The sequence below is a fragment of the Rhinolophus hipposideros genome (assembly GCF_964194185.1).
Source record: "Rhinolophus hipposideros genome assembly, chromosome: 26".
Lineage (NCBI taxonomy): Eukaryota > Metazoa > Chordata > Mammalia > Chiroptera > Rhinolophidae > Rhinolophus > Rhinolophus hipposideros.
Window position 1 is genome coordinate 24,059,537 of NC_138072.1, and position 15,926 is coordinate 24,075,462.

A 15,926-nucleotide genomic window follows, 5' to 3' on the forward strand; every position below is an offset into this window, starting at 1 on the left:
TGAATATTTCCTGATAATGACAGCAGCATAGTTCCATTTCTAATCTCACTCCTCAGCAATAGCCACAGTAACCTTTCATGTATATTTCTACAGATGGTTTCTATATATATGAACTCCTTTTTATAATCACTATGCTTAAGATTTGATGTATGCATATGATCAGAACCCTTCAATTCTACCTAATTATGCTGTATTGAGTAGTTTGATTTCTACCTTATTTGTGAATAGGAAATTGTCCTTAGTTAAATTCCTCCTTAGTGATATTTAAAAATTTTTGGCAAAATCTCAAGAGTTTAGAAAGTAAAACCCTATACCTTAAGTAATTTTGTTTTTATATTGAATTTTTGGAATCCAAACAATTATACCAAAATTTTTATATCTTAATGCCAGTGTGCTTTTAACTGTTACAGAATAATTTTATGTGAGTGCAGTTATTGTTATGCTGCTGTTTAATATGTAGCCTATCTTATTAAAAAATGTAGTTTATACTGTTTTGGCCTCTGCTCTCTGAATGTGATCTTAGAAACGAGAGACCCTGTTCCCCAACTGAGGGTTCTGTTCTCTACATCTTGGTGTTAAAATATATTCTTCTGACTTCAGTGCTGCCTGAGAATGTTAACATCTGTTTTAGTTTAATCAATTTACAAGAACTTGGTCCAAAAAGATACCTGGCCACTCACTGATAGGGGCTTCCTCAAAGTTCTGTTTTTTAAGGGGCCCGGAACTTTTCTGAGTTTTGCACAATTTCAGCCTGATTGAAACATGTTCAATCAAGACACTTCCACTGTAGGGAGAATCCACCTTTTAATTTAATGGGGACTGTCGTGTGGGGCAGCCTGTGGGGTCTCTGGTCCCACTCCCCACATAAGAACGCGGGACATGGTGAGGCCAAAAAGGAACACCCACGGAGCCATAGATAGGGGAGTCATATCACTATATTCTCACTGGCGGCATCCGCCTCTCTGCAATCCGCTCTTGCTAGCCCCCATCTTCCTGCTAGCATAGCCATGGCAGTTATATTAGTGGCCAATGGCTCACTGGTTACAGCTGACGGCCAACTAGCCACAGCTGAGGGCCATCCAATCACAGTTGATGGCCATTTACTACCTGAGCCAGTACCTTTCTATGTGAGGCCAAGAGCCTGGAAACTGCTTTTTGGGGCTTTGTCTCCATAGGGACTTTGACTATGTACATTACAATTTTATTATTATCTCTAAGCCCCAGAGTTTACTTAGTTCTGGTTGATATTGTTGGAAAGTTATTTATTAGCACTTATAAACTATTTATATATTTATGAGAAATGCTAAAAAATACACACCCAAAACATTAAGCCAGTTTGGGTAATTTGGAAAGAATTTTACTTTATTATCAACCTAATTTTCTTTGAACAGACTGAAAGATGCATTTGTTCTCAGAGCTCTTTAAACTTTTCGTTTATTACACATGTTCTTGAACTTATTCTTTTGAGATAAGTAACCGAGGTTCATGTAGAGCTTTAGAACGGGGCCACCCCGGACATGACTCTGACCCCAGGTAAATTCTGACAGCCCTAGGTGAGTGCTGATCAGTTGTACCAATTGTGGCCTTGTGCTAGTCACTTCACTTCTCTAGGCCTCAGTTTTATCATCTGTAAAATAGGGATAACAGGTTTAATTTTATAGATTTAGCAACTGAGAGAGTACTTGCCCGTGGCCATCTGGACAATAGGTGGTAAAATTCAGAATTTTAGCTGAGGCCTACGGTGCCCAAGTCTTTGGCTTTTCCACCACACTATGCTACCTGAGCTGGTACACATGAGAACATTTGAACCCCTGGACGCAGCGGAGCAACAGAAAGTGGAATCTGATTATCCTGGTGGCAACATGGTCACCCTGAGTGGGGGAAAGTTGAGTCGTGGAGTAAATGGGGTGGAACCTTCACATTCTCCAAGACCACATTCTGTGTGGTTTTCACACAGAAAGCCTGTCTTTTAAGGTTGCAGCTTTATGTTTTCTTTCATTTCTTTTATTTTAGCCAAACTTGTTCTGCTTCCAGTTCTGCGCTTTCGTTTCCCTGAAAGACTTTCTTTGATAAGAACCACTTCATTTCTAATTGCTATAATTATAATTAAGTGGGATTACCTGTCACCTGCTAGCATAGCACTCTATGTGAACCAGCTATTATTGTGACATTGTAACACCTGGTAGGTAACTCTCCTATTAGAGTGTGTAGACGCTCCCCATCTGGGTGCTTAACTCTTCTTCCTCTGGTTTTGTATTTCATTGGCCACCTCTCCTTCTGCTCCCACTTCTAATTTATAAGACACCTTTGTATGAATTATGGAAAACAGGCACTCTTTCCTGGCTCAGGACTTGGGGACGAGCACCCTTTGACCCCATCAGTTGGAGGACTTTGTGCAAGACGCAACCTGCACAACCTTCCATAGGCTACGTGCACTCAATTGCTGTTACTTTTTTGTACTACTTGGCATGCCGCCGTTCCTAAAATGTTACCTCCCGTGCTGGTCAGTCCTAGCTTTTATATTCAGTTTCTTCATAAGAAAGGCTTGTTTCTGCTGTTGAATCCCATGGTCCATACTTTCCTTCTCTGAACTTGTTATCTGGCCCTTCCACCCACACGGTTCTAACGTCTGATCCTTTGCATTGAGAAACGTGATCCTTTTCACTTTCCCCATAATTCACTCGAATGTCTGAACTTCCTTTCTCTGGCTGTCACCTGCCTGAAACAGTGGTGTCTGCGGTTAAGGGGCTGCCGCTTGCGGGTGCTTAAAGACACTCTTCCCCTGGCCCCCCACAGAGGTGCAGACCCTTCTTTATTTGGGCTGAGGGCCCTGCCTGCAGTGGTCTTTAACATCCTGCTGCTGCAGACAGCTCTTTGGACCGTGTGCGCTCAGGGCGTGCTTGCCTGGCGTAAGCACATTTACTGTTACTGCGACGTCCTCCACCCCCAGGGCATCCTAGAGCAGTCACCTTCAGTCTTTCCAGCTAATAGCTCCTATCTTGAGTGACGACTGCCACCCTTCTGCAAAATCCCTGCTGTGTATCCTCACCTTCTGCCATTTAGACACGTGGGCGTCCACGTGGGGTGGTGTTTTGGTCTCTGGCAAAAGGACCATCCCGCACTGGCCTTGTCCTGGGGTATGGGCCTCGGCCACACCCTCCCAAAATAGCACTTTTAAAAATGTTTCTTTCTGTCCTACTGTTGCAACTTTGTGACTAATTTCCTGGGGGTTAAATTCATGTCTCCCAGGCACTCCCACTTCTCTGAGGGTGTTTTGAGATTTTTCCCGGGTAGTGACTTGGATGCCGCTCTCCCCAGACATACTGTTACCTTTTCCAATTGTACTAAGACTTCAATGCCCTTGGTGTGATTCCTTGTATGGAACTGATACTTGTCAGGTGATTATCGTCTGCTTGTAACCATTTGGTCTCTCAAATGATTACTTTTAATGTTACCAAACATTTCCATTTTACCCAGCCTAAATCTCCTACCTACCTCCTATGGAAGAAAAAACAATGGACTAGTCCATAATGGCATCCAGATTTCCCCTTTTATTCTGAAGGATTTTCCCCTGTTGACATATTATTAATTATTATTATTATTTATGGGAATAGGTCATAAAAAAGCCACACCCCCTGAGCACGGCTGAGGCAGGCAGAGTGGTAAGAGCTGTGTGTGAACGACGTCACCTCATTCTCACAACAGCCAGAGAGCCACTGTCCATTGCTCCCCTTCACAGTGGATAAAACTGGCAGAGACGTTGGTTCACGTGCTTCAGGACACGAGGCGAATCGTGATCCGAACAGAACCAGAGCCCAGGCACTTGGGAGTTCTTACCCTCCGGCCATAGCACGTCTCATACAGTGAACTTCAAGATTGCTCTGAGCTATTATTATTTTAAGAACACACCAGTAATATGCTGTGAGAGTATTCTGTTCTAAAGATAGTCGGATTAATTCTTTTTATATATATTTTTTAAAATTGCGATACAATTGACATATAAAATTATTTTACTTTCAGGTGAACAATGTAATGATTTAATATTTGTATAAATTATTTTTTGATTTGTCTTTATGGTTGTGCTATTAATTTGTTATGTTAGGTTCATCTGTGGGTATATAATTCTAGTTTTTCCCTCCATCCTTGTTGATTTAATGATTTTTAGAGGTATAAAATATTAACAGGGTTCAAAAAACACATTAAAATGATATGCTGTGTACTTTCTCAAAAAACATCTCTGGCTGCTGGGTGGAAAGTAGATTAGAGAAGGAGCGTAAGTAGAAGTGGGAGATTCAGAGACTTAGTAGTCCAGGCAGCAGCTGGCGGGGGCAGTAAGATGGAGAACTGGGAATGCATTTTGGTGAAATTTAGTGATGAGTCCATTTCTGGTGGAGGAGTGAGGATGAGGGAGGAATCCAGGGTGATGCCGGTGGTCTGACTTGAGCAGCAGGTGTTTTGGGGGCCACTGACTGAGATGGGGAAGGGTAGGAGTGGACAGTTGGGAAGGACGGAAAACCAAACATGTTAGTTGGGAGTTTCCTTTTAGAAAGCAAAGTGGAGATGCCGAGAGTTGGATATGAGTGTGGGGAGTTTAAAGGAGCGATCTAAGCTCCAATTCGTATTAGATATGAGTTTGAAAATCATCAGGGTAGAGATTATAGTTACCACCAATGGACTGAGTGACAGCTCCTAGGGAGAGAAGAGGGCTAAGCGGTGATGTCCCAGGAGCTCCATCCCTGGATGTAGGGCAAAGAAGAGTGTGAGTGAGGGGAAGCCAGGAAAGCACAGCATCTTAGGAGTAGAAGAAGAGAGTGAGAAGCGAGTAACTGTGGGGAGTGCTGCTGAGAAAAGAGAAAATTGTATGAAGTGTTTATCTCCAGAGAACATTTTAAGTGGTGTGATGGGGAGGAGATGCCCGATTGCTGTGGGTTTAGAGGCAATGGGAGGTGAGGAAATGGAGACAGCTGGTAAAGACGGTTCTTTCAGTAGGGAGCAGGGAAATGGCACAATATCTGGAGGGAGATTTGGATTCAGGAGAGGCTTATCTCTCCCCCAACACTGTGGGAACCTTGAGGATGGGGATGTGATTTGGACTTCCCCTTGGTCCCTGGGAGGGGGGGGTTGGGGGAGGCTTTGTGCACAGTGGATAATCAAATAGCCTTTTCTGTTAATGGCACCTCACTTGATATGGGAGGACACAGTGGCGGTGGTGCGTGAAGCAGCCTGTGGCCTGGCCGTTTCAGTGTACTCACCGCAAGGTTGTGGCCAGGGTCCGCGTCACTCAAAGTGGAGTTTGAGCACCAAGGTGTTACTCTTTGTATTGAATTGCCTAATCGTTGAAGTTGCTGCTGTTTCCAAGATAACCTTTGTTTTATTACTTATGTGGCAATTAGGTATTTCTTTGTGTCATTTATTTAATAGTTTTTCCCTATCATGGGAAACCTGGACTTAAAAAAAGACCATTGGATCAGATAAAAATGATTTTGGCTCATTTATAGATATTAATTGATCTCACATGTAGGAAACAAATATAGACGTTTTGGACTGTGAGGGACCTTAAGACTTTTCTATATTGGATTATGTGTGTGTTGTAGTCCTTTCTTCAAATCTTTACCGTCTCCAAAGAAAATCGAGCGAACTAATACTTATTTCCTATCGATCTTCCTCATCTTTTAATAACTTATTCTTCCTTTCAAGACTACAACTAGATACTTAATAATCAGGGAACAATAAAAATTCCTGACTATCAGAGGTATCCCTGAGCAATCCCTGAAGCAAATATTTTACCAAGAAAATGTATTAATAAAAGAATTAGAAATCCTGTTAGGAACTCTTATTCCCATTTCACAGAAGAAACAGATTTATAAGGCTAAATCACTTTCCCAAGCTTGCAAAATTGTTAACCTGAGAAAAATTTAAAACATACAAACATACATTACTATCATAAATATTTATCTATTCACCAATATTTTTGAGCAACTACTGGCTGGATAGCAGGTTGGGTGTTGAGCGTATAATGCAGCATAAGGCAGACCTGGTATCTGTCTTCATGGAACTTACCATCTTTACATAGCTCTTATGAATAAGAATATGGAAAATGGAAAACCCTGGAAAGTGACATAAATATACAATTGACAAAGAAATATACACACATATTTAAGAAACATGTGAATGATTATTTTACTAATAATCCAAGAAGTATGTGTACATATTAAAATAATATGGTTTTGGCATATCTAGGTAGCAAAGATTTAAAAGGTAATACCAACGTGCTTTAAGTAAATAGGTGTTCTCAAAAACTCAGAGGGATATTGACAGATCCATTGACTGTTGGGAATATGGTGCTGTGAACATGGGTGTACAAACCCTCTTCAAGACCCCGCTCACTTCTTTGGGATTAAAGTGGAATTCTGGATCATCAGGTGTATTGCACAATGGTCAGGCACCTATTTGTAAGTTTTTAAGGAACTACCGTACTGTTTTCCATAAATGATAACTTTTTAAAACAAAAATCATAGCAGCTTCCTGATTGACGACTCCTGTTCATCTCAGCGTACATTAAAAAAAATGTAAATAAAATGTTAACTTTTATCGTGACCATCTGAAATTGAAAAGACAACATGAATCCAGATTTGACTGTACGAAGCGTTCACTGACTAAGCTATCCCCTCAATATTCTTCATGAGAAGAGAAGGGCGTAGGCCTTGGGTAATTGAGGGGCCAGCTTTCTAAATAGTTTTCAGAGCATTTGGGCCAGCAAAGCCTCTCATTTTGATGATCGTGCCTCAAATCGATCTCTCCAGCCTATGGCTACTTTTCCATCTTATTCCCTGTAGCACTGTCTTAAGGATCCAAACGTTTGCCTACCTTGTCTCTATCCAGTACTTCCCTTATGAAAGGTGCACACAAAGAAAGAGGCCTATGAGCTCAAAGAAACCAGAGCAGATCTAATAAGAAATAGACAGCATTCCCAAGGAACGTCAAGTAGCAGGCCTAGGAGAAAACACCTTTTCTCCTTTTCGTTCATCTTACTTCAAGATAGAAGTGCAAGGAGGGCTGTCTTTTGAGAACCAGTAGTATTTCTTGATTTCCCGGACCTCATCATGTTTAGACCCGTGTTTGCAGGGCTGGCCAACCCTAAGAGCACTGCACTGAGGACTCCCTCCATGTTCTGTCAGGCAGTGTCCTTGTGTCCTGGTGTCAGCATGCACTGTCACACTGCGGCCTCCACAAGTTCTTGACCAGAATCCCCGGGACCCAGACTGCTGCTGAGCTCATCCCAGTTTTCTATTATATAGCCTGAAGTTCCAGATTTCCTGAGAAAGTACTAAATATGTTGATTTTTTGTAAAGGAAATTCATGAAATATTATTATTCAGGCTCTGAAAACTTGTACCTTCTTTTACATATGTAAATGTAGAGAAATGACTGTCCTTCTGTATCTTGTGATCTGATTTTTGCTGTACAGTCCTGTTGCCAGCCCCTGAGGAATACTTAGGAAACAAGAGTACAAGTTGCATGAAGCCATTGGGACTAAGCCTTGACACAGATGAAATACTCAACACTTGTCTGTTGAATGAGTGAATGGAGAATGGACGCTGGATGGACAAAGCTGGTCTCTCCTCATTTGACAGAATGGATGAACAAAATAGCATCTATCTTATTTCTGAAGCAAAGACCACTCAGATTGCTCGGTCTGTACCCTGTCTCTTTGGAATAACCTAGGGTTTTCTGACAGTGGTACAACTGGTCAGGCTTCCAGAAATGTGGTCTAGGAGGTTCCACAACCTGTGTCTTCCCCTCATGGCATGGGGACCCACCTCAGACAGACCCTCACAGGCAGAGGGATTACTCTGCATACAGCAGACTCGTCCTGCTTCTCCTTGATGGGTATATACATGTCAAAAGCCGGTGTGAGTGTTATGTTTGGCACATTAATACCTTATTTATTAGGCCACATTTCCAAGTAAAAACATTTTCCAAATTACTTGAAGCTTAACCTCTAAGCAGGAAAACTCAATTTACTTTAACCTCGTCGATGGATAGTTTTACATGTCCCTGACTTTTCTAACAGTATATTGAATATCATTGAACGTCTTTGTACTTCTAGATTTCTTATTATGGTTTTATAGGGATGGCCTCAGAGGTGACTGAGGTTTGTTTGTGTCTCAGAAAGTGATCACAGATGACTTGCTTTTTCATAGTGTTTCGTGTTTTTTAACTTTTTCAACACTATGCAAGCTGTCACTTATCATGTCTTATTACATTATTATGTTTATTTCTATTTATTTCTCCCCTTCTAATTTCTGCTGTGAGCTAGAAAACCAAGTTTATTAGGCTTGTTATGTGCCACCTACATGAATTATGCCAAGACCAAGAGCATAGAGCTTCCAGCTGATGGTCTGAGTGGCTCCCATTCCAATCAAGTGCATAAACTTTATGCTTAGACTTGACAGCCCGCTAAATAGCACTTCCCTTTTCTGAGCCACTTGAAGGAGATAAGGAGTCAAGCAGAAGGAGTCGTACATGACCTTTATTGCAAATGAAGCTATTATGCAGGACAGTGACTTGATCTGCAGGCAGGTGGGCCTCCTAACTGAACCGCAGTTACGGAGACTACCCTGCCTGGTCAGGCCTGGTGTGGAAAGCCTTGAGCCTGTCTGACTTGGGGCTTGACCCTGGAGACTTTGCCTCATGCCCATGCAGCCCAGACACACACCTCCCTGGTCCCGAGCGGCTCCTGAGAGAGAAGGGGAAGGCATGAGGAAGGGGTACCCAGTTCCTGGTACTCAAAACGCTGCTCAGAAACCACTGAGGGATGGGTGAGTCCGAGGTGCAGAGGCCAGCTGTGTAGAGGAAATTGTGTCCTCTCCTGGAAACTGAGGAGTGCGGAGGAATTGTTTCCCTCTAACAGGGATGTGCTTTGACTGCCCAGAGGCCATTACACATCTGCTGAGTTCTTGTTTCCCCGTCAGGTCTCTGAGGTGGCTAGGGAAGTAGCTTCCAGGTAGGAGGAGATGTGTGTACCTCTCATCTGTAGTGTGACCCAGCTGGTGCTTCAGCCTCTTCATTTTCAAAAGGAAAAGAATCATCTCCAGAAGTCTTCCTTAAAATTAGTGTGTGGAAGTAGCTTGATGACATGTCTTTATGAAGTATACATCAATAAAGCTTGGGCTCCCAGGAGGGTCCTTTTTTATGTCTGCATACTGCAACCTTCAGATGTGCTTTTTCTCACTGGATGCAGCATTATTTCTATCTAGTCCTCACTCAGCCAAATTACTGATCTCTCAGGCTACTCAACAGACGGAAAGTACTAAGCCATCAGCCTAAACAGCGTGGTTTAAAATGGTGCAGCCACTATGGAAAGCAGTATGGAGGTTCTTTAAAAAATTAAACAGAATTACCATCTGATCCAGCAGTTCTACTTCTGATATATTAATTGAAAGCAGGGTCTTGAAGAGCTATGTGCACACCCTTAGTCACAGCAGCGTTATTCACAATGACCAAAGGGTGGAAACAACCCAAATGTTAATTGACAGATGAACAGATAAACAAAATGTGTATAATATTCTTCGGTGCAATATTCTTCAGCCTTAAAAAGGAAGGAAATTCTGACATAGGCTACACATAGTTGAACCTTTAAGACATCATGCTAAGGGAAATAATCCAGTCACAAAAGGGCACATACTGTATGGTTCCACTTACAGGAGTACCAGGGCAGTATTCAAATTCATAGAGACAGAAAGTAGAATGCTGGGTGCCAGGGGGTGGGGGAAGGAGGAAAGGGGAGTTAGTGTTTAATGGGGACAGAGTGTCAGTGTGGGAAGATGAAAAAGTTCTGGAGATGAACTTTGGTGATGGTTGCATAACAATGTAAATGTATTTAATTCTACTGAACTGTATATTTAAAAATGGTTAAAATGGTAAATTTTACATTATATATATTTTACCACAATAAAAAAAATTTAAAGAAAAGAAAAAAGAAGAGTGGTGACTGTGAGACAGCTGGAGCTATGAGCCTAGGAGAACGGTGGGTTCCCCTAGGAGGACACTGAATGGTCTGCGTGTGCAAACAGGCGCTAAATCCTGAGGAATCCAGTTGGCGAGAAATACAAACAACTGTACTTGTAATTGCTTAGTTGGCCCTGGCATGTTGTTTTCCAGGAAATTTTATCAGAAAAGTTTGGTCACGTGAGTTATTATGCTAGTAGTTATTTTAATAATGGGTCAGGGAAAAACATTTAGCTTTTCTTTGGCCAAGGATATAATTTTGATAAATGTTGCCTTCTGTTGTTAATTAGAATGTGTTAAAATGATAAGTTCATGGAAACAAAGAAAAAATTATGATTTGTCTTAGAACAAGTAAACCTCTATTTAAAATTGGAGTGTACGTTATATTGCGGGGGGAGATCTATGATATAAATTAAAAACAAATTTAAAAGTGCTCATCCAAGACACATTCCTCTCTAAACTCTCCTCTTCTTCTCACATTCATACTTCCGTATAAGAAGAGAAAATCCTAGAAGTTGAAGATCTTTTGTTGACTGAGAATAATGATGCCAGCAGAAAAATGGCCTTGACAGGAATTTCGGTGACGTCACTGGGAATATGGCCTTGGAGGACGCTGAGCAGAGCTTAATTACAGAGCAGAAAAAGGGGGGGCTTTGGGAGGATGCCCGATTTGGTTTGGAGGGTCTACTGAGGGAATCATGAGAGCAAAGAGTTTGGGGAGGAATAGAGTGGCATGGAGAACATCTGGCAAAACTGTCCCTCTTTCCCTGCATATTTGCAGTAAAACCTCTGTCTCTCACTGTGGCCTGGTGAGGTGTATAGGCTTTTTGGAAATGTGACAAAGTATCAAGTGGTTCTTCACAGAGGATGAGACAATGGCCTGTACTCACCTGGGTTGCAAACTAGATGCTAATCCTCATGTTAACTTCTAACTTCTTGTCTTCTCAATTTCAACATTACCAAGCTAAAGCTGTAGTCCATACTTGGAGGATAAACTAAAAAGTCATATCTCTTCTTATTTTGGCAAGTCAGTGCTTTTCCAAATGAGTTTCCAGGTATTCATATATAGTATTTTCTCTCTCACCCTTCTTCCCTAGCAGTCTCTTCTCAATACCTTAGAGGTGTTTGTTTTTTTCCTAATTTGTCTTTAACCTAATTTGAATGGAAGCTTCCTCATGGAAATGGAACCCCCGGTATTAATTAGGTTAAGCAATGATAGCTGCCACAGTCGGCAAAACCCCAATCTTAGTGGTCTGATGAATCAAACATTTATGTCGCATTCCATCTCGAGTCAGTAAGGGCCTTGTCCCACAGAATCACCTAAGTACCCAGGCTGCAGGAAGCTCTGTGATACTGTGGATGAATGATCTGGAAAACATGGCTTCTGAGATTACCCACTAAAGAGGAGAAGGGGGAGATGGAGGAAGGCCCTAACTCGTGATTGTCATCCTTAGAAGTGGCACTGGCCACCTTTGCTCATAGTCCATTAACCAAAAGTAGTCATTTGGCCCCAGCGCTACTCCAGGGGAGGCTGGGAAATGTAGGGGAGCATGTGGAATATTTAGTGAGCATTGACTCTCTCTGCTACCCCTACTAACTAAAGCACTGTGAAGCCCAAGTTTCATTATAATTCAAACAACCTTTGAACATAATTTTATATGACGATGTACTAATATATTCTCATGGACATTGCTGTGATTTATTCCTTCTTTATCAATTTCCTCAAACTCAATCACTAGCCTAAATTTTTTAGACCTAAAATATACAGACATGTTAAGAAAAAGTGTTGGGGGCACTTAGTGTCCCCTGTCACTCTTTCTCTCTTTTTTCAACTTCTCTGTATACAGCTTGAGGTGCTTCACAGCTTCTCATTAGGATGTGCTGTGTAAATGTGAACTCATCTGCTTCCGGGTAGGGGACCTGACTTTATCTAGCTAGCTGTCATCATCATCATCATGATCTTGTTTAATCTCTCTCATTCACTTAGTTACTAATTTATATTCATTGTGGACATTTTTCCCCATGAAGTAAAAGCATTTCAGTGAAATGAAGTGAAAATTCCTCACTGCAGCTCTTACGTGTTGGTGATAGTTTTCCTCTTTCTTTGTTGTTCTTTTTGTTTGGCTATTCTCTATTAGGAACAGTCTTACCTAGGCGGAAAACCATCAGGTAGGACCATGGCACGTTGTGCAGGGCTGGGTAGGAGTGGGTTTGGGCTGCGCCATTTGTTTGCAGGCCTAGCTGTTTTCTAGGTCGCAGCATAGACTGGAGTCAGCACTGGATGGCTGGGACCCTTCATTTAGGTGCATTGATAAAATGGCCTTGCCGTTTACTGAGGCTGTCCTTTATATCATGTTGGGACACTCAGAGATCCATTTCCCTCCCCAAAGATAAGAATTTAATTTAGGAGGGACCAGAGAACCTGCCATGGTCCATGGTCCTGGGAGAGAACTTGGAATGAATGTGGGGGATCTTATAACATGGGCCAATTACATAGACTCTGGTGGTTATTTTTGTTTCTTGCGGGAATTAGACAGAATTGAGCTAACCTTCACCATGTTCTTCATGCTTTGACCACAAGAAGAAATACATGCCAAAAAGAACTCCTTGTGATTTACTGGACCCAAAATTCATAACCAGAGTCCAGCAGCCGTTGCTGACAGAGGCGTCTTATGCACAGTGTGTATAAGGGAAAAGCCGCAAACTGAGCTGCCAAGCTTCCTGCACTGTGTTCCTGCCACCTGAGCCAAACTTTATAAAGGAAATTCCTGGCATCATAGTTCCACCCATGGGCTGAGACCTTCCCGGTTTAATTGGAGCCACACAGCTATATCCTCGTTTGCATAGATCCCTCTTCAGTCAGAGGGGCTCCATGATGACCAATCAGAATACATATGATTCCGACCAATCAGGATTGCTATTTGGACCAATCAAACTGCAAATTGTATTCCTTACTTGCATAAAAACAGACCAATCAGAGACCAGGGCGGGTCCTTTTTCTATAGAAGCCCACTTCCCCTTTGTTTCCGAGGTGCGCACTTTCAGTTTTCACCAGAGGGTGCGTTTCCCTGGATGCAAACTGTTTCACCTGAATAAAGTTTCTCCTTTTACTGCATCCCAGACTGGGGACTCCGGTTGGCATTGGATTGGTGGCAGCAACTTTTGTGGACAATGCTAAGATTCTTTGTCACTGCTGGAAACATCCCTCTTCCTTTTAGAAGCAGTGCACCCTTTTGTGTGACGGCGCCTGCATCACACCGGTGTGGAAATCAGGGCCTGATGGTGTTAACCCAGTGGGAGAAGAGGGAGGGAAGGAAGGGGACATTGCACCAACCATTCTCCATCCCTCCTCCTCTGTTCTCCACAAAGCTTGTTGGGTTTTGTTGGAGGAAACAGCACCTCAGAGACCTTTCTCTGGGCCTTTAAGACTAGATGGGCAGGAAGATCCGATTAGGTAAGGAAGAAGGGTAGTAGAAAATGCAGAGGCTCACTAGAATTTACCTATTGGTGGTTCTGTGGGGCCCCTGCCTGCAAGTCAAACGTTGGTCATCGATTCCACTAGTACCAGAACCTGAGAAACAAGAACGACTTCAGAAGAAAGACAAAAAGAGGGCAGCTCTTTCTCCTCAGGTATTACGAACAGGAAAAGTTACAAAACGAATATGATTTGAAATCTTGCCCAACTTACGCTCAACAAATAGTCCGTAAGTGCTTTCAGATTTAAAACAAAAGATAATACTGTCAACAAATGATATTTTGTTTTTCCTTTTCTCATCTTTAGGCTTTTCCTCCAAATGCCGTCACTGTGTTTTTTTACTGCAGTTCAGTGACTCTATTCTTCACAATAATCAAATTGGTCAGCTATCGCCTACATGTCATGTTTGATAGAGGAGAAGTAATTCAGCAAAAGCCCTCCAGAAAGAAAGAAAAGCCAAGGAGAGGCAAAGACGCCAACAGTGAACACATAACTAATCCCAAAAGCCCAAGGTAACATTTCTAATTACTGCATTAGTTCATAATTTAAATGTTTTCATTTTGATAAAAATGATTTTTCTCGTTTATTAGTTTATGAAAATATGCCAACTTTTATACACAAATATATACGCTTTTCTTATATGTAAACACACACTTAAGCATAAAATTGATACTGATGATCAAGATGGTTTAACTATTAATATGACCTTAAACCATGCTCTGGAATTCATTTGCATTAGTCTCAGCACAACAAAATATTTTACTTTAGTGGTTTTAGCTCATCATTTCAATGCTTTGTGTGCCAGAGTATTTTCTAAAAGAACCTTGTGTTTGTTAATATAAAAGTAACATATTGCATAGAACTGAAATATTAAAAGTAATTCTCGAGTATCACTGTCACCATTCATGCCCTTATTTCTGATATTCTTATAGTTCCTTAAGAGAACATGTCTTATTTTAAAGTAATGTTTATTAATTACTCTTTCTTAAAAACAATTTATATGCAGTGATTATGACAAAGTGGACTCTAGGAAAAGAATTATTTGGGATAGGTACCGAAAGAGTCAGCATTCTATATGATGATGTCACCACCCTTTGTTTCTCCTGCTGGATTAGCAATAACAGGCCGATGAACAATGGCAAAAAGGAAGAGGCTGATCAAATCTGCTCCGTGCCTCCACTCCCCGGCAGCACCAGAGGGCAAAGCACCAATTCTCCTCACTCTTCAGGGCTATTGGTTAGTGGTCGGTTTTTATGGTTCTCTTTATTTATGTTGCTGTGTGTGGATCCCACCTCGCGTGGGAGTGTGCAGTGGCCGTGGCTGTCGCTTCCATGCACACGGCTTGTAAATACTGGCCCTTGAGCCTGTGGAACATCCCATCAGCCGGAGGAGGCGATCTGGGGGCGTGCTTGGGCCGTAAGATAAACGTCCAGTCATGTGTTGGTAGCACACCCACTGGCCTCCTGTGTTCTGCCCCACCCTGCCGAGCAGGCCGCTCTGGCCAGAAAAGCCCATTTGCAGACCTTCACTTTCCTGTCCCTTCTCCTGTATTTCATCAAAGTCACCATATTTGCAATGGCTTCCCCTGGAGTCAGCATCACCTCTACACTTTAGACCACGCTTGTGTCTTGGAAAATCAATAAAGTCCCTTTTTTCTAGATAAATTTTATGATAAAGTAGCACATCATTCCTTCTCCTTTTTAGTTTAATTACCAAACTCCCTTTTATCATAGTACAGTGGTCTTAGGTATCTACACTTACATATGTATATTTTTGTATTCATTTTTGCTACCCATTTTATGAGAAACTTAAGCACAGTGGACACTAGCGTCTCTTCCCCAAACGTCCTTTAGAAAAACAGTGGCTGCTCACTCCCTGGAAATGCACAATGAGCTGAATCATGTATTGATTTTCATCCTTTCATTTATTTAGGAGTTGCCAGCACAGGAGACAGCAGAAGATCTCAAAGGTAGTGTTTGTTGTCATCATTTAATATTTTATCATAGCATTATCCGGACTGAAAAATATTTTTTATAAAACAGAATGTCAGTGAAATAATTGAAAATAAGAACTGTATCTAAGACTACATAATTATATTTTAACTTAATTTCTTTTGCTCTTAAGTTTAATTATTTCTCATTAGAATTTGTATCTCATGTCTACATTCAAATTGTGATATTTCATTGTCCTTTTTCCAATCTGTGCCTCACTCCGTATCTCATAACAGATATAAAACAGGATAGATTTATCATCGACATACAAACTTTATTATAGTACATTGAAAAATGACAGAAATTATATCAAATTCTGTATATCTGCATTTCTTTCAAGTTACAAATTTTGTTTCTGGGAACTTTCTTTTAACCCTTCAAGTTTTTGTTTTACCTTTTTACTGAGATTTCATTTTACTGTCTTATGAATACCTTCAGAAGACTTAGAAA

At 41.4% G+C, this 15,926-nt stretch overlaps 1 protein-coding gene across 2 annotated transcripts in view; it reads left to right on the plus strand.

Annotated features, from left to right (window-relative positions):
• PCNX2 (pecanex 2) overlaps positions 1-15,926 on the plus strand; it is a 223,058-nt gene that overhangs the window by 2,282 nt on the left and 204,850 nt on the right. For both annotated transcript variants that reach the window (XM_081038977.1, XM_081038978.1), the window contains exons 2-4: positions 13,792-13,997; positions 14,601-14,721; positions 15,418-15,454. In XM_081038977.1, coding sequence (XP_080895103.1) covers positions 13,792-13,997; positions 14,601-14,721; positions 15,418-15,454 — 364 coding nt within the window. The remainder of the gene's footprint in view (positions 1-13,791; positions 13,998-14,600; positions 14,722-15,417; positions 15,455-15,926) is intronic.